This window comes from Oryzias latipes, chromosome 24 (genome assembly GCF_053564925.1).
Source record: "Oryzias latipes strain Hd-rR chromosome 24, Olatipes_Hd-rR_3.1".
NCBI lineage: Eukaryota > Metazoa > Chordata > Actinopteri > Beloniformes > Adrianichthyidae > Oryzias > Oryzias latipes.
Window position 1 is genome coordinate 10,680,015 of NC_136260.1, and position 27,664 is coordinate 10,707,678.

The following is a 27,664-nucleotide window of genomic DNA, read 5'->3' on the forward strand; positions in this document are numbered from 1 at the left end:
TTACTCAATATAATTGTATCTCACTCCAGAGAGCCTCCTGTGAACTGTGTAACTTGAAAAAAAAAACTTTTTTAGAGTTTTGAAATAAAAACTTAATTTATCTGTCAAAGGATTTGGCTGTCACCATTTAATAAATGCACATCATTTCTGCTGAGTTGGTAAAGACGTGTTGTCCGTGGGAGGGGCCGGGCCCATCCAGGCCACCCCGTCTGGGATCATTCCATCAGGTCGCGCGCGGGTTCCTGCGCGTGTGATCCCTCTCAGCTGACGTCAGGAGAAATGGCGGACCTGGATGGCAGCGACACATCTCCTCCGGAGTCCCAAGGTGAGCTGCCGCGGCGAACTGGAAACTTCGACTTCCACGAACTTTTTTCTGTGGAAAAACAGCAACAGAAGTTCAGTCTGAGAGCTGGCGGACTGACACGCAGCCGTGGGCGTTTTGACGGTGTTTAAACATTAATTACCGGGAATGAGTCGGGCGCTCACAGCCGGTCGGTCACGGGACTGGGATTAACTATCAGCCAACTCACCCAACCGGTTACTTTGCGTGTGTGTAATGTTGTTTAAACGACGGAAATGTTTTTCGTGTTACTTTAGTTGTTTGTGGGGCTCGCAGACGGACACCTGTTGCTGACGTTGAGCAAGCCGCCTTTGAAGCGCCTGGCTTCAGGTGCGGCGACAGGTGAATTCGGGGATTTAAAGGTGGGGTTAGGCTCGGTGATTATGGGGAATTTAGACTGGTCATCTGCTCCACTACCGGTGTTGTTTGTCCCCAAACTACTCGATTTTGTTGGTTATTGGTATTCTACTTACTTAAAAGCAATAATCACAGTTTATTACAAACTAAAACCATAGAAGCAGCCTTGCATTGTTTATCCCAAATCTTACATTTTCAAGAAAAGTTCTTCTCCCCTCCGGCAAATTTAAAGAAATGTGTGTTAAACTGTGGTAGAATAAATGAAATCAGTTGTCAGGAATACTACAGAATAATTTATGAATCTGTAGCTTTAATATGTTTTCATAATCTTACGTTAAGGATTTTCTTTATTTATTATTATTTACTTTTTTAGGCTGTTCAGTCTCTTTCATTTGACGCGAAGGCATGTAGACAGTGGAATGTAAAGTATTCTTTGTTATAGTTAGAAACCCAAAAAAAAAAAAAACACCCTTGTGGGCGAGTCTATTTTATGCTAATTAAAAAACAAACATCATTTGGGCGAGTCCATTTATAGGGAAAATATAAATATTTTTAAAAGCCAAACCACTTTTGACATTTTGTTGATGGCATATAGCAGTTTACTAAAGATCTCTAAATATTTAATTAAACATTTTATTTTTTAATTTTTTATTTACAGGAGAAAAATCTCACAGTTTCAAATTTCCAACGAGATCAAAATTGCTTTTTGCATTTATTTCTAGCAGCTGATCAGAGGTTACAAGAATAAGAGAAATAAAATACCTCAAATGGCCTGAAACATTTTAAAACGTGTTTACATGCAACCTTCTGATATTATATAGAGGGGTGCCATATCAGCACATACTTACAGATTGCCATAGCTGCAATAAAGTCATTGTTGGAAATTTAAAGATATTCAAAGTAATGCATTTTATCTGATAAAATAGGTAAATATAAATATATATTTTCAACTTTAAGTAAACACGGGTATTATAAATTAAAGTTGGTATGGCTTGATTTTATTGTATTTTTTTAATTTTCAGTTTTAAGTGCCTGTATGCAGAGAAAATTGCTCACTTTTTCTGTTTTATGAAGTAATTTGTCTTAATCCAGATTTCTACATCACTTGTTTTATTGAAATGGTAACAAACATGAACAGAATTCACAGATGCAATATTTAGCAACATTTGACTTGAATTTTGGGAAATAATGTAATCCCTGCACACGTGTGGGGGCTGCAGCGCTGCAAGTGTGAGAAGGGTGTATCCTAACGCATCAGGTTAAGGAGTGAGTGTAGGGTTACAGAATTGCTTTGCAGGGACAAAGATCAGATTGCTTGGCTATGATTGTGTGGGTTTGTGCAGCATGTGCTCTCTGAGGAAAAACAGTAAGGAAGTGCTGCCCCAAATTTCTTTTGTTGTCCTTGAAAAATAATAAAAGTTTGAGGTTTTAGCTTTCTCTTTTAATCTCTAAATGAAAACCATTGTGTCCATATTTTTATATTTAACGTGAAAATTATCTGATCAGCATTTAAAAACTTTGTAAAACCATAAAATGAATTAACCTAGTAGGGGTGGGAACATACGTTAGTTTCTTTCCACTCCATTACAAGCAATAAATCAAGCTCAGCATATCTTTACTAAATGATCATTATATTTAATTAAGCAAATGTGACTTAAGTGCTTTTTTTATTTGTTTTTTATTTTATTTATGCATTTCATCATTTCTGTAATAAATTTGATTAATCTGTGAGAATTCTTTATTGCTTTGACTACAATGCTTGAAATCAATCAATCAACTTTTTGGGTATTGCGGCTATTAGTCATATTGAAAAACATTCTTTTTTTTAATTTTATTTGCAGAGTTTTAGTTTTGGAGAAAATACCCTCATTTTATACCTGTACAGCAATAGACACATTTTATCAAATTTTTTTAAAGATACAATTGGTGTACCACATTTCTAAAAGTATTAATATTTCATTTGAAAGTGCAAGTAGTCACCTGACGAAAAACTGTGAGGGATAAGTTTTTGCAGATATGAAACGCATGCTGCTTTGTAATGCTGACATCTCTAGACTTCATGGTTGTGTAGGCTTTTATTTTGAAATTTTTCACTTAGATTTTTTATGTTTTTCCCCCAGTATTGGTTTAATTTTTTATTGTCTTTGCTGCTCACCCTTTTTACACATGGAATATGATTTTTTTTCTTTTAATATCAGAGTAAAAGTGCCATTTTCTTTTATTGTGAATATATATTCTAAAGTAACTCTCCTCACATGTCAGTCTATCCATGGGAAGAGATACGCCAAAGAAAATGTCTACTGGCCCTTTAAGTGATCATGTGGGAGGAGCCTCATACCATGTGCTCTCCATCTGTGAGCTGCTGCACTGCAATGTTTGATTTGGTGTGTGCCTATGATTGGGGGTCCTCTGTAGTGTCTGTGTTCATAAAATTAAAGTTTTTCGGGTCTTCCTCTGCTGCCACACCTTCGCTCTGCTGCTTGTCATTGGTCCACGCCCCGCTGTTGTCAGGGACACCCTTTTTCCTGCACTCACCTTTCACTGCTGCTTTGTTACTGAATATTTTAACAACTCGGCTGTTTTTTTTTAATCTGTGTGCATGTGTGCATAATGCAATGTCTGTGGAGCGAGATCCTTTGGACATGTTTATGTGCAGAGCAGATCTAGTGAGGAGGAGGAGGAAGGGGGGGTTCTTCTCTTGAGGAGTGCTAAAGTCGAAGGAAGTGCAGTACTTACAGATCTGGTCCGAGTCACTCGTGTGGATTAAGTCCTATTTTCTAAGCCACACTACAAGAGCTCATCCTTTCTCCGTGCCTTGCACTGCCATCGCCGTCAGTATGGACGTGACACAGTGAGCTGCTCTGTTTGCTCCTTCCATCGTTACTGCATTGCACTTCATTCCTTCACTCATCACTTTTCGCCTTTCTCCTCATTCTCTCGTGGACATTTGCCTCCCTCCATCTGCTCCCTTCGTTCTATCCTCCTCAGCATCACCTCCTTTCTTTATTTTTAGCCCGATTGAGAGTAGCTTTTAGCTGTTAGCTACATATTTGTTCCAAGAGAAGAGGGCTTCTAGGGGTGACCCTGACCTTCATTCTGTGGTACCCAGGACTGACCTGCCTCATCCCCTACCCCCTCACCCCTCTCAGCAGGGTGGGATGGGAGGGGGCTGGGTGAGCTAGCCAGGGGCTTGGGAGGTTTAGCAACAGGACAGGCGATGCCAGATAAGAAAAAAACAAGTGAAGGAAGAGGTGGAAGTGGGTCTTCCCAGAGCAAGAGGAAGCAGAGAAGGGGAGGCAGCCGCTCAGCCATCCCAGGCCTGTCCACCATCACCGAGGAAGAGGAGGGACAGAGACGCAGAGAGGCTTGGAAGAAGAAAAAGAGAGGTATGCAGAGAACCAGACAGAGGGTAAAGGGAATTGGCATGCTCGGATGAGGTGTCTTTAACCTATTTTAACTTATGAATGATGTATGTGTGTATGCGTTTTACATTTAATTGGGACATTATCTGGGACAGAGAGTTGAGAGTGGGACGGCAAAATGTTAAAGCAGTCTCCGTTGGGACAGCTTCTTAAAATGGATGTAAAGTGTGGAACACTGAGGGCAGAGACATTTGTTAATGTGGTGATAATCACATGGAAGTGAGAGATCTTGATGCTAGCGATGCTAATGTCTCTCAGAACTCGTTCAACACTTTGCTGTCCTCTTTTTTTTTTTTTTTTTTTAACTTACTGAGGTACAACCATGATGGCTGACATGACGGATGATGGACAGTTTTGTTTGCGTTGCCGAAAAACAGCTGACACGGCAAGACAAGAAGGGCCAGAGAATGACAGTGGACTAGAGCAAAAGTGAAGACTGCTTTATGTTTCTCTAGATGCACTGCAATAGTTAGCATAGTTGCCAGCTGGCACAGAAATGCAGGGGCTGTAACTCTGTTTTAAACCGACCTCTTTAAATTTTTGTCTTTCATTTTAGTTCCGATGATGCCAAAGTACTGAAAAGCCATCTAAAAACTCCTTCCCTCTGTTTCCTATCTTTACTTTCCCCGTCTTTTTTCCCCAAAACCATCATATTTATACACAAGAAAAAGAGGCTTTTGTAAAGCAAAGCAAAAAATAGATTTGTTTAATATTCACTTAAAATATTTGTGAAGGACATGTGTTGTTGCAATATTACCATATTTATCTTTATTAAAGGCCCACTCTGATAAACTGTTTTTGGTGTTTTTAACATGTTCTTGTCCTTTTTTTTGATGATGAAGGACATAAGAAAGTTGAGCTTGAAACTGCATTTCTAATTATTTCTTTATTCAAATCCATGTGAATCAGGAGCAGACAAAAAAAAATGCCAAAGGAAAAAGAGCATATTTGTGATATAGAAAATACGCTGGGCCATCCACAGAGTTTCCTGCTCCGCCCAACTTCACAATGGTCAAGGAAAAGGGGGGCGGGGTTGCTCTGCATCAACGATCCTGCCCACAACTCGGAGACAAAGTTGTAATGAACTTTTGTTGCTCTTCAGAAACTGTCCTAGAAAGTAACAGTTTTATTTTGGGCTTAAAACGGCATGATCATAATTAAAAGACCACTGGGAATACTTTTAAAAAAATTCAAAATAGGAGCTGAGTGGAACTATAAAGCAATTGTCTTATTCTTTAAAGAGCTACAGCCTTGCCTAGTTTCCAGCTAACCCTTCTCCAGCCTCAGCTGATTAGCTGGATCATGCGATCCAGTTTCTGACTGACTGAACACATCTGATCCAGGTAATTGACTGGAGTAGAAGAGGGTTTACTGGAAAATAAGTTGTGCAGTAGCTCACCAGAAGAAAGGTTTTAAAAGTAGAACGAGAATGTTTTAGTCCGTCTTCTGTTCTTTTGTTGTGGTGGGAAATGACCGATTATCCTATTTTGTTCTACCTTTTCATTTTATCTGACACGATTTGGTCTTAAATGTCATATAGTAATTTTAAAATTTATAAATGAAGCTTGCAGTGTTTTCCCTTTTTTCTATAAATTTATTGATCTTACTGCTTCCAGGTCTAAAGGATTGTCTGCAGAGAGGATGTCCCTCACCCTGCCTCCTCTGCCCCTCTGGTCATTGGAGGTTACAGTTTGGCTTAGCATTAGCAGCAGCTAAGCCTCTTAGACTGCACAGTGTGCCTGCCTGTTACCCACTGGCCTGGGCAGCAGCAAAGCATTAATCGCCAACCCTGACCATTTAATCTGGCGGGCAGTGAATGCAGATAGATTGGGGGTGGGGAGGATGTTCACATACACAACTCCGTAGGAGGGACGGGGCAGATTAAACAGTCCCACTCTCCCTGTGTCTCACTCTCTCTAATAGAGAATGAGACAAAGCATGAGGACTCAAGAGTTGAGACAACATGTCCCTCTGTCTGACCGCAGAACGGACATTTCTCTTTTTAGATCTCGCTGCCCTCCTATCATCACAAAAACTGTTTTGGATAGATTTTTTTGGCTCCCTCCTTTGGTCCCTTTCACTGTACCATGGACTTTGAAAGATGAATTCTTTTCTTGTAAAGGATGTCTTTAGGAAGCAGGAATGTGGATTATGGGCCTCTATTAGTCAAAGTGAAAATAGTGGCCAGGATTTTGGGGTCCCATCATAAGTTTGCCACTCTGGAATTATGAACCACAATCCAGGTAAAACCTCCTACTACTGGAGAATCTGGACAAGCACATGCTATGCTTATACTGAACAATGCTTTGGTGTTTTAACACGTTCTTCTGGCATTTTTCTGACGATGGAGGACAAGTATAAAGAAAATCACGTTTAAAATTGCATTTCCAAGTATTTCTTAAACCAAATCATGGTTGATGCGGAGCAGATGAAAAATGTTGTTGGAAAAAGCTTGTAGCTGTGATGAAAGTGCTACAGTTAGCAGGTCACAAGCTCCATTCTGATACTTAGACGACTAGATTCATGTATGTCTTTGTTTTCCTCGTCTGAGATGACATCTGCTCCAGTATTGCTCACTGTTTTTGTTGCACTGCTAATATTAGTTTATAGTTGTGAGGGGCTGTAGCTAGCAGGTGATGGTGTAAACAAAGGGATGATGGGAAGTCAGGTCAGGCTTACTCCACGCCTATGATTCCACGTGCAACTCAGGTGATTTTCTGATCAACTACTGCCACTCTGCAGAAACTATGTTCTAGAACACAACACAGGTTGTTTGGATTTTGGTCAGACAGCGTAATCATAATTAAAAGACAGCTGGGAACACTTTTACAAAAGACCAAAAAGTGATTTAAAGGGATATTAGTTTGCAGTTTTTCACATATCTAATTAAAAAAGCTGCTGGAATGTGCTCAAACAATGATGTGGACGTGGAACCCATAAATGATTAGATCTGCATCACATCACAATGGGCGCAGTCATCTTGAGTTGTAGACTAAAAATTCCTAGGCCTTTACTTTGGCCTTCAGTTCCTTTTTTGGAGCTTCTTTTACCGTTGACCCCGTGTTCTTTGGCGCATTGCATTGACTGCAAAATCTGATCAGTGAAACATTTTGGTCGTAAGTTTCCTTTTTGAATTACACCGGATGGAGATGTACAGAGCAATTATGTTGGCAAACATTGGATAGTGTGGGAGTGTTGAAAGAAACATTAGCACATGATTAGACTCAGAAATTTTTGCTGGATTATGAGATTGAAATGCTAAAACAATATGAACCGGCTGTTTCATTCATGCAACTTTTGTGTCTGCTTATGAAAAATTGAATAGTTATGAAAAATGCTGAAAATGATTAACTGAACGTTTCTATTAAGAAAGCCTTTTATGAATGAAACAGAAAAAAGGCCTTTTCTTTAAGACCTGTTCTTTGCATTTTTGTGTGTGTTTCCTTTTTTATGTTCCACTCCCACATCCGTGTCCACGTGATTACACAAGCTTCCCTGTAATCCTGCTATCAACTGACGGTTACCTTTTAAGTGAAATAAAAGTTGAAATTTTTCCTTTTTCTCTGTTTATTTCATTCCTTTTACAAACTTCCAGTTCAAGTTTAACACATAATTTGCATTTGTTGCTTCCATCTGCCACCAAATCGGACCTGAGCTTTAATTTTAAATACAGACCAACAAATTACGAGTCATTTTTCATTTAAGGAACTATTAGTTGTTGAAATCATTTGCTGTTCATTAACAATTGCGCATTGAATCAGTTTTTTTATTTAATAAAAGTGATTTACAGAAAGGTGCACACAGACCCAGTTTGGTGTAACAATAGCCATCAAAGCCACATCCACCTGTTCCTGTGTGCTCACCTGTGAGTGCTTGTGTACACACCTCTGCAGATGTCCCATAGACTGAGACATTATCTACCGAGCCATGACATCATCTTTTTTCCAGCATGTCCTTTTGTACATCTCTGTAAAACAAGTGTCTTTTGGGTGGGGACGGCAGTAACGGCTTGGATTCCGATTCTGCCCTCAGCATTGAATTATGTTGGCAAAGGAGGACCAACATGGATTTTTGACTTGAAACTTCATCGCTGCATTGGAGCTTTCTCTTGTTTTGTTGGATATGAAACTTGAACTTTGCTCCTCTGCTGTCAGTAATTGTCAGAGTAGCTGATATGCCCCTGAGGGCAATAAAAGAGAGGGCTGAGTGTAAACGTGCATTTCACGTAAAGTTCATCTATTCAATTTCAGGTCGATTTCCATGTCTTCCTTGCAGTTGGAGAAACATCCCATTCCTTTTATTCTCACCTCTTTAACCTGTTGACAAAAACACTTCAGCTCAGAAATACGAATGTCTTTGTAATCATCCTGTCTAGAAACTTCAAAGTGCTGATTCACACTAACTATTGATCAATGCCCTGCCCTTGAGCTGGGAGGAGAAGGTCTTATTCATTTAGATGCTGTAAAACAAACATCGCATTTGAATTTCATACTGTTTTAGTTCCTGGCAGGTACAGCAGGACACTGCATGCATGTGCAGCTGCATTCTTTATATGGCATCATACAACAAACCTGAACTCACACTGACTAAATCTCTTGTTTATTTGGCCTTGCTTACTATTATCACACTCAGCTTGACTTGGAGTAGACATAAGTGTTTGCAGGAGCAAGGCCAGGTCTGTGTGACCCATGCAGACATTTTACCGTTCTTGAACTTCATGCTAAGCATTTGGCTAAAATCACAATTTTAGTTTGAATATGTTGAATGTTGGAGCCTAAATTCTCTTTGAGGATTACCAGAGTTTATTTTGAGGTGAATCTAATCAAGCTTTCAACAAATAATCAGCTTTCATGCACTGCAGCATGAAAGCTAAAAAAAAAAGCCAACCCTGTGTGTCGATGTGTGGTTATTCTGACAGCCCTACTATACTTCAAATGCCCACATTAACCCGTTAATACTGGAGATGTCATCAGCAACACCTACATGACGCATCTTTGATCTACTGTAACTGTTCGACCGTTTACCCGATCAAGGTGAATCGGCTCATTTTTGATGCAGAAAAAAGCAGCTTTTGGTCTCGGCTTTGCACTGATATACAACACATTGCGAACGTAAAGTGTTGCATAACGGGGCAAAGCCACTTTTCTCTGCGGCAGAATCAGCTGATTTACGTGGATTGCATCAGCACATCACTACAAAGTGTTGCTAATTAGCGCAAGGCTGCTTTTTTCCACTTCAGAATCCACTTGAACAACATGGATTGCAGTAACGGTTCAAGAGTTACAATACATGAAAGGATGTCGACACTGGAGCTGAAGTTCTGGTGTAAAAGGGTTATTAGGGCTTTAATATTTAACACAGAGCTCATACCAGTAGACCTTTACCACTGATCTTTACAATTAGTTAGTATGTTTTGATGGAACTGGTTAGTTCTGATTTTTTACATCTGTCCATTCTAAGAGAACGTGTTCATGTTTTAGGCACAAGACAAAAACAATATTGCTTTGATCTTTTAGAGTTAGTGTCTTTACACTCGTCATATCTGTGTGTTAGAAACGTTTAATTTGTTGTTTGTGACCAGTGGAGCATTTTCATTACAACTTCCATCATTGAGAAAAGCTACCCGTTTCCTCCATGTCTCTTCTTTCTCCCGTTTTTATTCCTCCTCTTTCAATAATTAGTGTCATGAATCTTGTCTTTTTTTTCCCCAGCGTCCTACTCCCAATATAATTCTGATGATGGAAGAGCGTCTTCAGCCACCTTTACAGGCTCCCCGGGCTCCGGACAGACCTACACTCCCAGCCTAACTCCTATTCCAACTTTCCCCCTAAATCGCCCAGTCACCAGCAACAACTCCAGCAACTATGCTGCCACCAAAACAGGTAAACTTGGAGAAAATCACACTTTTTTTTTCTTTGTGTGAACAGAAGTTTTAATGATGCTCTTGGACTGCTGCTTGTGCTGCAGATTCATTGCTTTTCAACAAGATTGATGAGAGACAGAGGTTGGCCCGTGAGAGGAGGGAGGAGCGTGAGAAACAGAACGGTGAGCCCTCTTTAGACGTTTGATGGAAAGTTAAATGTATATTCTTGTGTAAAACGGTAAAAATTAACTCTCACGTGGACTATATTGTTCATGAAGTCGATTTGTAGTTGTGGCAAAGTGCCCTTTTCCCTAGTTGTTCCAAAAAGTTCAGGCTCAAGTCATGGAACCGCGTTGCCATGGATTCAGAGCTGAATAATGGGCGACTCCAAGGGGCAGGTTTTTGAAAGGCCAGTGTTTTCACATTTTTGCAGGAATGTTTGGGTAACATACCTCAGGATGTGGGTTTTTTGGAAGTTGAAGACCTGTTTGTGTGCTGCTGAATTGTGTTGATGCTGATTTTGTTTTAAAGTAATCATTTGTCCAGGTGCTTTGTTTCTAGAGCACACAAAGCAGCTGTATCCTTCACAATGCTAATACAAGCTTATTTCAGTCTGATGTATAGGTTTTTGAAATACATTTCACAAACTTTAAACAGCTGTCTGTTTTTGTTTGTGTGACACGGTTCAGCTGCCAAAGAAGCCCAATGGCAGGCGCGTGAGGAGCGGGCCAGGCAGCACTATGAGAAGCTCCTGGAGGAGAGGAAGAAGAAACTGGAAGAACAGCGGATAAAAGAGGAGAAGAGGCGGGCCGCTGTGGAGGAGAAACGACGACAAAAACAGGAGGAGGACAGGGTACTTTGATGCACATTAGGGACGGGTCTTTGACATTTGACCTTTGAGTTTATCAAAGGTTGTGATGAAGTCTGAGTTATCAATTTGAGTAGAAATAGAAACATTTAACTAAATTTTAAGGATTTTATGCTTTTCTTAGACTCCTACCCTGACTTATTTTAACCTGGATCTCAGAATTTTTATATGAAGGTCTGTTTCACATTTAGATGAACAGAGGATGTGTGATGTCACCATTAGGCTTCTATTAGGCTTATTTGAAGCCAGTTGTATAAGGATAAAGTGACAAAAAACGGCCACATTTCAATGCAGTTCTATCGTAAATATGGATTGAATTCGTCACAAAATGTACTCGCAATAGTTCTAATATATTGAATCCAACTACACAGAAACAAAATGGTTTGGGAACCAGAGTGTAAAACTTGGAGGGTTACTTCTGTTGTAAGATTAGACGTTTTCTTTCATCAAAGTGAATGGGGACTGACTTGCTTTCTTTTTTTTTAAGGCCACCTAGTGGTTACTTGGTGAACTTACCTGGTTCCAGTTATGTTTTAAAGCTTCAAAAGGATGGTGCAAATAGGCTGTATTCTGTGAAAAGTTCAAGATGGGCTGTTTTCAACATTTATTTTAGTCATTTACTACTAAGTCAGTGCAGAATAATGGAAACTTGCAGGAAGTTGATACAATAAATGTATATTTTTCCACTTCTTTTGCACATTCTATGCTAATCAGCCTCTGGTTTATTATTAAAAAGGACATGTGCAATACAGTATTTGAGTATGATAATTAGAGAGTTGTAAGTGATCTCCAACATTTACAACTTCACCAGACCTTCCTGTGTTATTGCTGACTGAGCAGATACAGCTGTCTCCACCTCTTCAAGCATGTTTAGTCTGCTGAGTTCTGCTATCTTACAGTGAAATAGTATGAGAATGTCACGCAAGAATGACAAAAACATATGAATCCTAAACCTATTGGTTACAATCAAAATCGGCTCGTCATTGTTGATTAACTTTATATTTAGCTGGATGTTAGTGTTTTGATGATGTTATTTTACTCAAAGAATGATTTCAAAAGTGTACTTTTCCTTCAGTTATCTGGTTAGTTTTAGTCACACTCTCAGGAAACAGTTGACTCCAAAATATTTGCAGTGTCTGGAAGTATTTGCCAGAGAGGGTAGACGCTAATTCTTTTAAGGTAAATGTTGGAAAGGCTTTTGATCAAGTGTACTGATGGATCTTCTGAGAAAAAATAATTATAAAACAGATTTTTAGCTAAATGTTCACATCCTTCAGATTTATTTAACTAGTTTAAAAAATTCTAAAAGTAAAAAATTTGGCAAATCTACATTTTATGTTCTGTATATTAATCAATTTAGTAAAATAGTCTCACAGTTTCAAAAGTTGGTTGGTTTTCTAAATCTTGTAGTGGGGTAGCTGGCACACACTTGGGCACTAATCATGATGTTTTTGGTGTGTCATCGGGCGGCTTTGTGGAGGTTTAGTCACCATCATTGTCCCCAAAGGTGCGCCATGAGGCGGTGATCCGTCGCACGATAGACAAAGGCCAGAAAACCAGACCGAAGAACAACCGCTGGTCCTGGGGAGGAGCAGTACACACAAACGCCACCAACACAACAACTGGTACTGAATTCACTTTTGATGCTTAATGATTTTGTTGTTTAGACTCAGACACTTCTGTGGCTGTCAGCACTTTTAGGAGTTTATTAAAAACTATGCTGTGTCCTCTCTTGAGTCTTGTGTAAATAGGTATATAAATAATGCCTCTGTGTTGATTTTGTTCTGCCACATTAATACATCACAGGTTTGCGTCTGTATGTTGTTTTTGTCTTCTCACACCGTGTTCTACCTGTCCATCTCTTTCTCCCCCCTGGCCCGCCGCTCTCGTTCACGCTCCCTCTTTTCCTGCTTTCTTTCTCTCTGCCTTTGTTCTCTGCCCTTCTGGTTCAGGTTTTGTCGAGTCGGCTTTCCTCTATCCACTCGACCTTGCTGGACTAGAGCACATGCAAAGTGCTTTCAGTTTCTACCGCAGACATGGAATGACCTCCCAATGTGAATATTATAGTTAGCTGGCTAGCATTAGAAGGCTAGTGTTAACATGGTTTCAGATCATTCTAGTTAGTTTGCATTTAGGCCAGCATGAGAGATGTGATTAGTTTTTTCCATTTGTACATAAAATCCAGGGCAACCTGAATTTGTCTCCAATTATTCACCTTTATTTAGTATTAGAGCCATTTAGCACTAATCCCCTTTTATGGTATCACTACTTTTCTAAGTAGTTTTTTCAAGTTTGTTGTAAAGTAACTTGGGTAGACAACGTATTTAGAAAAGCTAACTTCTTTCTGTGTTTTTTTTTAAATTCTTTTAACTTTCATTCTAATAATTTTCATGTTTTGTTCGTTCATATTCTCAGATGCAGGCAGAAGGTCAGTGTCCACAGTGAACTTATCCAAACAGACAGACTCCATCATCACAAAGCGCCTCTCCTCTTCATCTGCAACACTTCTCCACTCACCTGACCGAGGTAATAAACTGAGATGCTACAACTGTATCATCCTTATTAAATGTAAATATAAAGACCCACTCCGAGGACAGTCATGTCTTTGGTGTTTTTAACATGTTCTTATAGCATATTTCTGATGATGGAAGACTTAAAGAAAATTAAGGTCAAAGTGGCATTTTTGAGTATTTCTTTATTCAAATCATTGTGAATCAGGAGCAGATGAAAAAATGTCTTTAAGCAAACCTTTAGTTTTGACATAAAAGCTACAATCAGCAGGCCACAGGTTCCCTGCTTCGCTCCATTCTGATGCATCCACTTGTATACGACTAACTTCATAAACGTCTTTGTTTTCCTCGTCTGAGCTTTCATCTGGCTCCAAACTGTACGACTGCTGAGCTCCAACATTGACCCCCATTTTTGTTGCACCAATAATGTTGTGTTGAAGGTGTAAGGGGCTGTAAGCAAGCGGGAGTGTAAACAGATGGATGACTGGAAGTAGGGCCAAAAAATAAACACTAATCCATAAATAAAGGCAATAATGTGAATAGATTTATCATTTAAAGTTTAATGCGTCAACAAGATGCAAATTGAAGAATCCAATTCACTGCAGGAGTATAAAGCTACGTTTCCACCGAACACGATACGCGCGGCAGAGGCAGCCAGTTTCGATGCTGTGGCACGACGCCAAAACATCCGGCTGTGACAGCAGCGCTATTTGGGGTGCGCATCCAGAGTTTAATTATGTGAACATTGGCGAGGTCGCCACGTCGGGAGAATCTTTAATTTATCACATGAACCCAGACATGGAGAAGTGACTACCGATGGTTTTATAGAGCTCTTTATGATAAATAAACCTGATTTCTAAACACCACCAAGCCTTCCATGCATTGTAAATGGCTCCATGTAGCGATCAGCCTAAAAAGATTAACTGGTAGCTCCTCCCTGCTTATGAACGCATTTTTGGATAAACGGCGTGGAGAGAAGAACGAAAGAGAAGCGGCGAAAGAGAGGCAGCCAATGCAAATTTGCCGTGCAAATCGCATTCAGTGTGAACGCAGCATAAGAGTATGTCAGTCATAACAGGTGTGTTTTTGTATGAAATGTCGATTGTAGAAACCACTGTGTGAGTTACATGCGCTCTTTGATGTTATGTGTTGCTGTGACAGGTTTGCAGATGAGAACAACCTCCACCCCAGTAATAAGCAAAGCTCAGTCCAAACCCCGCCTACATCAGGGGAAGAGCCCACAGCAGCAAAACACAGGTGTCTTCAGGGGAATAGAACACTATAACACAATATTATTTAATAAAAAGCTCACGGGCTGGAAACTGTAACAAAATAAAAAAATGGGGAATGAGGAAACAAATTTAGTAATATTAAGAAAAACATGAAGCAAGGTTGATGTTTCTTTGCTGTAACAAGGCTTTTTGGCAACAGTACAGTAATCCCCCCGTATTCGCGGGGGTTACGTTCTTCACCCCCCGCGAATAACGAAAATCCGTGAATAATTGACAATGTTTTAAAACTCCCAGAGCCAGAGCCTCTGCAGAGTCAGAACCTTTTTCTGCCCTTTGGGTTCATTTCCAGAAGCTGGAGATGATGCAGGGCATTTGGATGGCATCTTAAACGCGTAAACAATACTTTACAGTAAAGTACAGAGTAAATCGTTTTTCAAAATTCGCGGAATGAGAGCTGTTCTGCGCCTCACGCTTGTGACGTCATGTCATCTGCGGCCACCCGCGAATATTAAACCGCGAATGGGCGGGGGATTACTGTACCACCATAAAGCCTGTTATTAGCTTTTACAATGTAATGCCTTTGTAAGAAACATGTTCACGCCCAAGCTGATCCCTCAAATGTTCAATGGGGAATTGGAGGAGTGTGATCTGCTCTGGGTCGTCTGTGTGGACACAGAGCCATCAACCAGATCATTAGCAAACCTGAAGCCTCCGCTCAGATACCAGAAGCTCCTAACAAGATCCATCTTCTATTTGAGCTTATCTGCCCTTCATAAACAAAAAAAATGTAAAAACAAGTTAAAGGGTAGCAATATTTAGTAAATACTTAATAAGCTTATCCCACATGTTCCTCACTTTTTGAACACCATTTATTTCCCAAAATATTATCATTGCTGATAGGCATGGTTAAAACAAAACCTTTTCTAACTTAAGATAACACTTTTCATTCCTCCTCTTTTTTGTAAGCGTTTGACTAAACATCAACATTCATTTAAGAATGCATCCTATTAAGTGGTTTTTTGCAAAGGCCTGATGCCATGGAAACATGTGATTGTAGTTTGTTTAAAGATGTGCAGCATTTGCCTTTCATTGTACGTGTGCAAATATTTGCACTTCTTTGTGTTTCATCAGCAGGATGGGGATTTTTGTTCTCTCCCTCCAGCGTGACCCCCTTTTCTAATCTTCTGTAGGATAATCTTGTTGTTTATGTGGGAACATGGTATACCGGTCATATTCAAGATGGAAAAATTGAAACCCATTTTTCAGATAGTTTCTTTATTATTAGGAAATCAAAATTATTACAAATAAAGATTTTTTTTGTGAAAAAAAATAAAATGATTTCAGTCAAAATGTATATTATTATAAATGTTTGTATGATATTGTTCGTCAGTACAGTTTCCAGCCCATTTTTAAGGGTTTCCCTGCATGCTGAAACCAGTTACCTGTCCACTGTCAGGTGCATGTTTTAGTTGGTAATCTCTCTTTTGCTTAAAGATTTTGGTGGTAAAATAGACAACAGAGGTATGCAATTTCAAAAAGATTCTATGTTGTTAAACTTTGGGGTAACTAGTGTTTTTCTGACCTGCCAAATAAAAGCCTAATACTTATACATCTATGCATTTTCTTTGTCAAATGCATCGATGTCTATGGACTTTATCTGACCTTTTTGTTGCACTCTTTATCTTAATGCTCGCCTCTCTGCTTCTTACCTTTATTGCGCTTTGGTGGAGGATGTTTGCTTCTCGTAATTGTTGGGACGGTCCACGCATGTGGGGTGTGCATGGTCAACCTTCACTATACCTCCATGCATCCATGAACAAAAATCCGCTGTGACTGATGAAATGTGTGTTGTCAGGGCTGCGCCGCCTTCCGCTGACGCTGTGGGAGAGCAATGTGGTGAACCGCCTGCAGCAGCCAACACACTCCTACCTGGCTCGCAGCCGCAGTGCTGTCAGTCTGTCTGGAGACCAAACAGGTAAAGCATACATTTCTGAGTAACACAGTTTTTCTATTCACAGCTCCATGAACCAGAAAAGTTTAGACCTTCAGAAATGGAGCTGTTTTGACTAAAACAGGTTCAGATGTAGATGAGGTTTGGTTAGATTTAAAAAGTCTGTTTCAGGCTCTCAAACTTTGCTGACTTTCACACAGATGTTTTCTTTATTCAGAAAAGCTTACCGTAATTTCCGGACTATAGAGCGCACCTGTCTATAAGCCGCATCTGTCGAAGCCGCAAGTGCCCATATTGAAACATGCGCTGTAGAATAAAGATGTGTATGGGCTGAAACCGCGCAGCACCGTGTGTGTGAGAAAGAGGGGAGAGCACGTGCAGCGCAAGAGGGAGCTCTCTCACTCGCTCTTGCCAAGCTCCTGCTACTTCGTCTTACACACACAGTGCGCTGACTCACATACACAAACTCATTCTACAGCACCTATATAGTTAGTTAATTAGTTAGTTAGTAGTTACTGTTATTTGTTAATAAAGGACACTGCGTTGTAATTATTACTTTTACCGGTATTCATTTGCTGCAACACTGCATCTCCTGCTGCATCATCACCGCGGTGATCAAAAATCCCACACCGTCACAGCTCTGTTCCAAACAGTGCCTATGACGCGGTAACACGGCAGCAATATGGTAGTAACAGCACTAACAGGGCTGGTTAAAAAACACTTGCCGGTAAAAGTCACTGAGAGCAGCAGTAACTTATAGGCCTCCGCGTCTCTGCGCTGCACGCGCCTCCTGTGTACTGAAACCATGGAAGTCTTCCTCCTATTTCAAATAGTTCTATAGAAGTACCCTAATTTCCGGGTTATAGAGCGCACCCAATTACAAGCCGCACCTACTCATTTTCACGTACTAAGCTTGCTTCTTACATACATAAGCCGCGTCAGTGTACAAGCCGCATGCATTACACGACGCCGTCAGCCCAACAAAACAAGTCCTGACTCCCAGATTGGGTGCAAATATGGGAGGAGACAGTCTTGCGTCAGCTCATGAACTTGAATACACCCACATCTGCCAAACAGCATGGATGTCACTTCTGTTCACAAGTTCCTCAGTTATATTTTTTTTTTTTTACTTATTGACAATTGAGGTATCATACATAAAATTACAAACATGTGTTAATGTGTTGTGAGTTAATGTGTTGTGAGTTAATGTGTTGTGAGTTAATGTGTTGTGAGTTATTGTGTTGTGTTGTGAGTTAATGTGTTGTGTGTAAAGTTAATGTGTTGTGTGTTAATGTGTTGTGAGTTATTGTGTTGTGTTGTGAGTTAATGTGTTGTGAGTTATTGTGTTGTGTTGTGAGTTATTGTGTTGTGTTGTGAGTTAATGTGTTGTGAGTTAATGTGTTGTGAGTTATTGTGTTGTGAGTTAATGTGTTGTGTTGTGAGTTATTGTGTTGTGTTGTGAGTTAATGTGTTGTGTTGTGAGTTAATGTGTTGTGCTGTGAGTTATTGTGTTGTGAGTTAATGTGTTGTGTGTTAAGTTAATGTGTTGTGTGTTAAGTTAATGTGTTGTGTGTAAAGTTAATGTGTTGTGTTGTGACCCTTCTGGGCCACCGTAGTTTTACAACCTTAAAACTCTGTAATCCTACTTTGCAGATTTCCCCTATCGCAGAACGTATCCCCTTGATAAACAAGGGGAAAACTGTTCTATTGCATTGTAATTGAACCCTAATTTTTTAAATTATTTAAAATTCTGCATTCTGTATGCCAAATATGGTACTTAACATAAACAAATATTTTTCCTAAAGTACCTTAAATCAGAGCTGTGTGTAAAGTTAATGTGTTGTGTGTTAATGTGTTGTGAGTTATTGTGTTGTGTTGTGAGTTAATGTGTTGTGTTGTGAGTTATTGTGTTGTGAGTTATTGTGTTGTGTTGTGTTGTGTTGTGAGTTAATGTGTTGTGAGTTAATGTGTTGTGAGTTATTGTGTTGTGAGTTAATGTGTTGTGTTGTGAGTTATTGTGTTGTGTTGTGAGTTAATGTGTTGTGTTGTGAGTTAATGTGTTGTGTTGTGAGTTAATGTGTTGTGCTGTGAGTTATTGTGTTGTGTTGTGAGTTAATGTGTTGTGTGTTAAGTTAATGTGTTGTGTGTAAAGTTAATGTGTTGTGTTGTGACCCTTCTGGGCCACCGTAGTTTTACAACCTTAAACATCTGTAATCCTACTTTGCAGATTTCCCCTATCGCAGAACGTATCCCCTTGATAAACAATGGAACACTGTTCTATTGCATTGTAATTGAACCCTAATTTTTTAAATTATTTAAAATTCTGCATTCTGTATGCCAAATATGGTACTTAACATAAACAAATATTTTTCCTAAAGTACCTTAAATCAGAGCTGTAAAAAAATGTCAAACCACAGGACTATGATTTGTCATGCTTGACTTTGCCATTTCTTTTTTTTTTCTTTCGTCTTTTTAGTGAGTTATGCATATTGTTTCTATTATTTCGTTTTTAGGAAAAAAGAAAGAAAAACATTATTTTTCATATTTGTATATATTTTTTATCACTGCTTTTATTTCACCTGGGAGAAAGGGGAGAACTTGAGCACTAACCCAGCTATAAAAGGGCTTGCACTGGCTTTCTCTGATTCTTGAAACTAATAAATGTGATTGGTGAGTTGTACTGGGTGCTGCTGATTCTAGGATTTTAACAACACCTCTGCTTATAGAACTGGATTCATAAACAAGGTTCTAAAGCATATAAAATACTGGGGGTGTAGGGAAAAATTCCGGTGATATATCGCAATATTTCATTTGGCGAGACTTGTATCGATTTATCGATGCTGTTAAGACGATATTTTTAAAATTGTGCCACGTTGCTGCCAGTACCATATAAAAGTGTGGATTGTGGTGCTTTGTAATGAGCGCCAGATGAGAACAAGTGGCACTTGAGATTAATCGCAATACATATCGAATCTAACACACCCCCAGAAAGTACCCCTATCAAGGCTCCATGTTACTTACAAGTTACTTAAAAAGATAGTAAAAAATGCCAAAAACTTTTACTTGTCTGTCTTTGTGGTGTTGGGTCTAATGTGATGATTGAACATGGTTTTCTTAACTTGGAATTCCATCTCTGGGATATTTTAATGTCTTTTATGTTCATCTTTTGATTCTTTAAATTGTAACATTTCTATCGTTTTATTAGAAAATGACCCAGTTATGGCTCCAGTATATTTGTAGATGTGTCTTATCAGCAGCACTAACATTTCCTTTCTGTGTTCCTTCCAAACATTTTCTCCTCAATCATTTCCTCTGCTGGCTTTTCCAAACTCCCTGTTTTCCTCTTCTTTCATTCCCTTTTTTCATGTTTTTGTTCCATGCCTGATTTTAATCACAATTTGTTTTACAATTGTCCCTTAAATCTCCAATGCTGCTCCCGATCTCCACAAACTTCCAAACACTCTGACCCCCCCCCCCCCCCCACCCCCACCCCCCTCACCCTCATACATCACCGTAGCCATGCCTGTGTGTCCTCGCTCAGTTTCCTGCCACCCTTCGAGCTCCATGTCCTTCAAGGCCCTGCAGAGCCAGCCTCTGCCTCACTGTCGCAGCCAGGAGCGGAGTTTCGGCAAGGAGATGCCCTCCCTGCCTTCCACCACCCCACGCAGGCGGACCACAGGAACTGGACAGGTACAGGAGACGTATTTGCTGAGTTTGATTAAATGAACACTATTGGCTAAACCAGGGGTCTGCAACCCGAGGCTCCAGAGTCACATGTGACTCTTTTATCCGTTTATTATGGCTCTGAAAAGAATGCTAATGAGCTCAACAAATAATGGGTTTGTAGTTTTGGTTAATTTAGTTTAGTTAACTTTAGTCATTTATGTTTAGATTTTTCACTTGTCAGATAATTGAACAAAGTGATGTTAAAAGTTTTAATCTACAGCCATACATGTTTATCATTAGAATAAGCTTAAAGCACATATTCTTCTGCTGCACACCAGTGTCTAGTTGGTGTTTAGAGGCCAAGTTCTTAACCTCCTCACACCTCGATGCAAACATCCATCAAAGCGCTTTGAAACTGAAATCACCTTAATTTAGCATCTACTTGAAAGTAAAAACCTTTGTGTTTTTTTCTTTTCTTAGCTGGAAATAGATTCTGGTGTCTATGGTTTAAATCAGGGGTTCTCAAAGTTTTAGTAGTGGAGAGCCAAATTAGGAACTCGACATTAGATTGGGGGCCAGTTTTGGTGAAAAAAATGGACAAACAGAAAAAGTAGTTTTTAATAACTTTAATTTGTACAATTAACCAGGCACTCCAGATGTTTTCCCAGTTGCAGTCAGAGGTTGCTGCCAGATCTTCTACTCATCTAGTAATTGTATCATTTGACAGATTTTCTTTTGTCCTGGACAAACAATGTCAGCTACTTACGTTGTTTTTACAAACTCCCCGTCACTTTAGGGCTTGCTACGCCGGGCCATTTCCAAAGCCACAACGTAGCTAGCTTCTGTCACAGCTTCACTGGATTTAGCCATTTTTGTAAGCATCTGCTGTGCAGCATAGCCTCGTTGTAGTTGGAGCTTATTGTTGCGCTCCTCACCGGTAAATGTGTCATAGTTTTTATGATTTGTAACATAGTGACAATTCATTTTGAATTCTTTGAGCATTGCATTTACCTGCTTGCAAATGAGCCACAGGACTTTATCCATGAGGTAAACAAAGTAAGCATTTGTCCACTTAGTTTGAAAGCGCCTTTTCTTCTCGCCAACACAACGTTTTCCTCAAAGGAACCTGCTCTGGCTCTCTTTTATTGAGGGCCACAAAAATCTTTCCGCGAGCCGCCATTGGCCCCCAGGCCACACTTTGAGAACCGCTGGTTTAAGTGATATAATTGCATTTACATGCATTAATTAAAAAATAATGTTGGACTAATGTCGTCCTGTTTACATTCAATAAAAGGGGAAAAAGAAAAGGTGACAGTGCACCGAAGTCGTAAGGATAAAAGAATTTGCATTTTTAATTGCAGGAGAGTCTTATTTGATACAGGGTGTATTTTCTATATAGGAACTTCTATAGGCTGCTGTCAAAATTAAGAGAAATTAAAATTGTTTTATAAAGAAAATATTTAAACTGATGTAATTGAATTATTGTCAATCTTTAAAAGCTAGATTTTGTAAATGAATGGCCTCAAAACATTAAGTGTATTTTTCTAAATGGTGCTAGGTTTTGTTCTTTAAGAAAGAGAAATTTTTGATCGAGTTCCAAATTTTTTTTCCCAGACAACATTTTTGTCAAAATGATGACGCATCTTTAAAATATTAATGATTATATGAGTATTTACTGACCTGTATACCTTCTGTTTAAGTTTGTTTTTCTACTTTATGATGTTGCCCTATTTTCAGCCAGCAAAGCAAAAGAACGGTTTTCTCTGTAAACATTAACCTCTAGCTGCATGAAGCTAAAACGCTCGCCTAACTAATAAATGACTATAAACGGTTATCTTTTCTTTATGTTTAAATCTCTAAATGTTATCACCCACTAAAAAAGGCATTTATGTCGTTGCTGTGGTGTTTAAATGCCTGTTTGACCGTTTGGAAGATCAGTCAGAAGTGGATCTGTTGCCCTCTGTCCATCTGCCTGCTGCTGTCGCAGCTTATGCCATTAAGGTTTTAGAGGAAAGGCTTCTTCTTTACGTCCTGACCTACAGACACTCTCTGCGTGCGCAGTCACAAATAACCCTGGGTCACTGCAGAATTCTTTCATGTCGAGTCTTTTTACGTTTATTCCCCTCATAAGTTCAGTTTTGTGGGAGCTGGACAGTCGATCTTGAGCTTTAGAAGTTAAATCCTCATTTAGGTTTGTTTTATTGCATGGCTTCAGAGGTCATCTAGGGTCAGAAGAAGGCTGGCAACAATGACTCTTCTAGACTTTGTTCATGTTTTGTAAAACATTTCCCTTTTTGGTAAAAGTGCATTTGATCTCTTTGTGCGACCAGCAAAAGGACCGTGACCACGTCAGGAAATCATGGAGCAACCTGTCACTTCCACTGGCTCCTGTTCTGACATTACCCCCCAGAAACCTTACAGCCTCCACAAGCAAGAAAAACAGCAAAACGGCCCCCTCTGCTGGCAGGTAAGATGATCCCATTCAAAACAAGTCAGGGACACATTTTGTTTAGAGGACACTTTTAAAATGGAAGCAAAAATTATCTTCATGTTACGATGTATTTTTCTCAAAGACCTCCTCAGAAGACTCCAGCACGCCCCCCAACACCCAAACTGTTGAAGTCTCCAAGGGCAGAGGACCCGGGAAACCTTCGTCCTGTCAGGATTACACCGGACAGTTCTCAACCTTCAACCCCGACCAAAACCCAAAACGAAGAGGAAGAGCACTTTCTCAGCCCTCCTCAGCCTCGACCTCAACCTCTGGGTCAAAACAAGACCTCCAGTGAGCAGATGCAAACCACACCCACAGGAGCTGGCGGTTGGTAAAAGTACCGGTACTTTACCAACACAGATTGGATTTTTATTCTAAAATGTGTTTTGTGATGCCTTTTAGAGAGCTCAGGAACTCCTCCATCTTCCAAACCCTCAGCAGGAACCACAGATCCAGAGGAGGCGAGTCGCATCCTCGCAGAGAACCGGAGGCTAATGCGTGAGCAAAGAGAGAAAGAGGAAGAGGAGCGAAGGCAGCAAGAGGAGCAGGCCAGGTAATCTGGCTGGATCAGGTGTGACTTTAACACATGCATGTGTTGTCTTTGACTGATGTTGTCTGTTTAGGTTAGCTAGGGAGGAGATGGCTCGCCGAAAGGCTGAGGAAAAAGCCCGGAGAGATGAGGAGGCTCAGCGGCAGGCAGAGGAGAGAAGGAGAAAGGAGGAGGAGGAGGAGAAAAAGGCAGAGGAAGAGAGGCTGCAGAACGAAAGGGAGGAAACGATGAGACTCCAGAAACAGGTCGGAGCTGAGAAAGTTTGTATTCTTAGAGCCGTTAGGTGGAAGCAAAAGACTCTATGGGGAACTCATGATAACTCTGTGCATGTCCAGAAAGAGGAGGAGGAGTCTCGACAGAGGGAGGAAGCTGAGCGTCTGAGGCAGGAGAGGGAGAAGCACTTTCAGAAAGAAGAGGCTGAACGCCTGGAGAGAAAGAAGGTAACACCATCATTCAAGTTGATCTAGTCAACATAACTTTAACTTCAAATTTTTTTTAAATATTTATTCCTTTTTTTTTTTACTCTTAGCGCCTTGAGGAGATCATGAAGAGAACGAGGCGCTCTGACACAACAGAAAAGGTAAAACCGAGTAAGAAACACATCTAAACAAATACTCAACTGTTTGACCTTTTCAAATATTCATTTTTTCTCTCCTTTTTTAGAAAGTCAGTAATGGAAACAGTGCAGGTAACTTCATATACTTTTTAAAAAATATTTTAAAAAACTTCTATTAAATTGTATTTCCATGATGCTGCAAATCAGGCATGTCCAAAGTCTGGCCTGTGAGCCGAATGCGGCTCACATTCAATATGTCTGCAATCCCTAAGAACTGTGGATACAATATTGTGATTGGCTAAATTACATTCTAAGCCGTTGCAAACCGTCAGTCTTAAGTGTCAAACGAGAGGACAGATTTGTTTCTGTGATCAAAACCACAGTGGTTTGTACTTCTGAAGAAGATAACTATTTCTGTTATTTTCCTGTTTTCATGATTTAAATTGAGAAGTTTATGGTAAGCATTTAAATAATATGTAACAGTCATATCAACCCAGACTTAATGTTGTTGAAAGTTCTTTTCCTAAGACCTTCTCTTCATTTCTGACTTTGAAATCACAAATTCAATTACTTTGGTTAAAAAAAAAAAATGTTTGAACTTATTTTTGTTCTATGAGAAAGGAAAAGTATCCCAACGGAAAAAAGATACTCATGAAATAGTTCATTTCTATCTCATGTTAATGCACGGGTTGAAAAAATGCTGGTGGAATGGTTGGCCATTCACCAGATCTGGCCCTCTACTGAAAAAGTTTGGAGTCCCCTGCTGTAACTGATGATTGTTTATTCTGTCAGTATCAGTGACCTGTTTAACGTCTCCCAAATCCAAAGTGACAGTGTCCCAGACGCAGAAAAGTGACGGTCTCAACCCAAACCAGAGCACTGCAGCGCCGAGCCATCCCGACCAGAGGTCCGTCTGAGGTTCCGTTTGAGGATTGCTGAAGCGGAGATGTTTGAAGTGATTCATCGCCAGCTTTCATTTTGCAGGGAGAACGGGGCATTTGAGGAGGTGATTGACCTGCCTTCGCATTCAAGGTTGTCTCCTCCTGAAGGACAGGAGGAGCAGCAGCAGCCCGAGGAGAGAGTTCCTATCGTAGCCTTCACTGAGAACGGCCTCCTAAAGCCCCTAAGTGGAGTAGAGGACATTTCAGCCCAGCAGGGACCAGGTAATTGAACATCTGTCGTATCCTCGTCTTTGTTTTCCCTCCAGTTTTTTTCTGCTTTTCTTTATGATGTGAAGTTATTAAAATTTGTCAGTCTGATTATGTATCTTTAACAACACAGACTTCCATCTGAACAAACTGTAAAAAGCTTTTTATTAAAACTAAAGATCTAGCAAATAAACTACTCCTGAACTGTTTTGTTGTTATTTCACATTGATAACTGATTAAATCCTGGCCTAAAGACCCTTCATTTATCGTAAACTTTATAAACCCTAAACATAAATATCTGAGAATGTTAGTGCTTCAACAATAGAAGCTAAACTTAATCGGTACAGATGTGGGACAACAGATACATTCATGATTATAAAAAAAGGCTAATGAAACATCTTTTTCTAATATATGAACCTATAAATCTTAGAAATCAATAATTATTATTAATTTCTCCTCTGTGATCAGTTTTCAAACGGCTGCATGCCCGTGAATTGAAAGGGATGCTGTCCATAGGTCACTACCAAACCAGAGTCCCTGATTGGTCAAAGTTTGACCTGGTTTAACCTTTATCCCTTATGCTATCCTATGGGGTCAAGATGACCGTTGACGTGTTCTCCCTACCATGATAAAGGTGGAAAGATTTCATGTAATCCATGGACACCAGTGAAGATCACAAATCATTGAAGAAAAAAGGTTCAGAGCACTGTCTAGTGGGTCTACATGACCCCACTCCCAATGTTAAAGTGCCTAGGATAGCACAAGGGTTATTACACGTTCAATGACTGCAAAGTTTTTACGTAGAGCCTGAAAATGTTTGGACTTGCTGCATGTAAACACGGGAATTTTGAACACAGAAGCCTGAATTGAGTGTTTACGTGTGTTTACATAGACCTCTCATTGGAAGTGGTCGCTTGAACGCGTGTTGCAGAGAGCAATGTGAAGGTGGCTTTATTGTTCATCACTATAAATGTGTTTTCTTCTGCATATCCACTATTTTTGTAAGACTCACAACAAAATTTAATAAAAAGCACAGCAGATGCCGTGTAAATGTTATTTTTACTTTTATTTATCCCACAATGGGGAAAATCTTCTCTGCAATTTGACCCATCCCCTTGGGGGAGCTGTGAGCTGCAGGCTAGCCGCGCTCGGGGGGGCAACAGCTGGCTGGGGAGAGCGGGGATCGAACCGCCAACCCTTTGGTTGTTGGACGACCTGCTCAACTGCCTGAGTCAAACTGCTGCCCTAAACTTATGCTCCATGCTATAAATCTGCTAACATTGAAATGTCAGCTGTTTATGGAAGAATATGTGCAATATTGCAAACAAAGTCAGAATTTTGTTTGATTTGTGTTTGACTCTTAGATGTTGCCTGATGCATTTGGGGAACTCGACGCTTCCACACCCAGAGACGGGAGAAGAGGTCATAAAAATCTGGGAGGAGTTGAATCAAAGGAAGGACTCACAGCGCCGGATTCAGACCGTCTCGCTCCCTGACACGAGCGAGCACAACATTCACTTCCCAAAGACGGCGCCTCCAAAGATCTCCTTCAAAACATTTTGAGAGAGGAGTCATTTTCTCCTCCGCAAATTCCCGGGGAAGAGCCGCTCGTCTCTTCTGACCACTACGACTTGGGGCCGTGTTTGGTCACGCAGCTCCAACCGATTCTCAAACGTCTAAAGCCACAAGGAGAACACTGAAGTCTTCTTTCTCCTCTGAGAGGACAGAGAGGCCTGATAATAATGTAAACAGATTGTCTAAAACATCTTCAGCTCTGATACTTGAAGTATTCTGTTGCTGTCTGCTTACTTTCAGAATCTGCAACTTAACTTTAGAACCGGATCCTTTACAGAGAATCCTTATTTGTTCTTGTTAACCTGTCATTTTCACTTTGAAGAGTTACAGAGCAGATGGGATTGAGACTCAAATATAACAAGACTACTTGAAATTGTCACATTGTAAATGTTGTTTTGTCTTCAGTGTTTAAACATAGATGTTATTTGGGGGTGTCACTGGTGCAATTATGAACTTTAGTTGGCTAATAAAACACTGATCTCTCAGAATTAGGATGTAAACTTCAGATTTTTGTTTAGGTTTTATTTAATTGCTGTACAGATCACATGATTCCTTTCTGTTCAGATTTAGAGAAAAGCATTCTTTGGCTTCAAGCCTCTCATTTCTTTACTCCTGTTCCATTCATGCTGGATCCTTTCACTGGGCCTCTTTGCTTGTACGGTAGTCGGTGCAAAAAGATTAAATTATTAGTGCTGCAAGTAATGTGATGAAATTGGATCTTTTGAATAAGAAATGCTAACTCTGTTTTCCTTTGCCTTACTGCTTTGAAGGAGGGACTTTCTCTCAGCACTAAAGTAAAGACATGCATTTCTCCAGAAAAGTATCATGTAAAAGCAATAATGTCTTCTTCTGTTTGGTTAGTTTTGCTGCCCTGAAGATTTGCACTTCCGGCTCAGACTTCTGTTTTCTGCCATTACTGGAGCACTCCTTAAAGTGGGGAGGACTTACAAAGTTTCTGATGCTACTTCATTTAACTCATGACTGCAAAGTTCATTCATAGTCTTAAAAGTTTCAAATCAAACGCTTCATACGACAAAAGCTGGGACAATGTTTTGAACCATCACATCACTGAATTTGTACCACCGTTGCAAAAAGATTATTTAGCAAAATAAAACTTTTCAAATTGAGTCGTCTA

At 39.9% G+C, this 27,664-nt stretch overlaps 1 protein-coding gene and 1 long non-coding RNA gene across 26 annotated transcripts; one reads left to right on the plus strand and one right to left on the minus strand.

Annotated features, from left to right (window-relative positions):
- On the plus strand, positions 1 to 27,656 carry map7b (microtubule-associated protein 7b). Of its 25 annotated transcripts, none has more exons than XM_078943029.1 (20): positions 149 to 325; positions 9,831 to 10,001; positions 10,087 to 10,164; positions 10,672 to 10,835; positions 12,358 to 12,475; positions 12,803 to 12,904; positions 13,266 to 13,376; positions 14,522 to 14,617; positions 16,448 to 16,567; positions 20,061 to 20,233; positions 22,540 to 22,676; positions 22,783 to 23,027; positions 23,103 to 23,253; positions 23,324 to 23,495; positions 23,586 to 23,690; positions 23,780 to 23,830; positions 23,914 to 23,938; positions 24,599 to 24,713; positions 24,791 to 24,969; positions 26,319 to 27,656. In XM_078943029.1, the coding sequence occupies exons 1-20, from the start codon at positions 280 to 282 to the stop codon at positions 26,327 to 26,329; spliced, it is 2,370 nt and encodes a 789-aa protein (XP_078799155.1). In that variant the 5' UTR covers positions 149 to 279; the 3' UTR covers positions 26,330 to 27,656. The 25 variants fall into 25 exon arrangements, with proteins under 25 accessions (XP_078799168.1, XP_078799169.1, XP_078799155.1 ...); XM_078943024.1 differs by lacking the exon at positions 149 to 325 and adding an exon at positions 3,788 to 4,083; XM_023952949.2 differs by lacking the exon at positions 149 to 325 and adding an exon at positions 3,789 to 4,083 and having other exon boundaries at positions 24,635 to 24,713.
- LOC105357192 (uncharacterized) lies at positions 113 to 672 on the minus strand. The gene is made up of 2 exons (XR_911217.4): positions 465 to 672; positions 113 to 373 (listed from the first exon to the last, which is right to left on the minus strand). It is a non-coding gene; the product is annotated as an uncharacterized LOC105357192 (long non-coding RNA).
- Positions 27,657 to 27,664: the final 8 nt, after the last annotated feature.

Excerpts from the sequence above, each read along its gene's own strand:
- map7b (XM_078943024.1), top strand. The coding sequence starts at position 3,915 with ATGCCAGATAAGAAAAAAACAAGTGAAGGAAGAGGTGGAAGTGGGTCT. Across the intron at positions 16,568-20,060 it reads TCTGTCTGGAGACCAAACAG|CCATGCCTGTGTGTCCTCGC; the intron begins GTAAAGCATACA and ends ACATCACCGTAG. Across the intron at positions 23,939-24,598 it reads CAGTAATGGAAACAGTGCAG|TATCAGTGACCTGTTTAACG; the intron begins GTAACTTCATAT and ends TTATTCTGTCAG.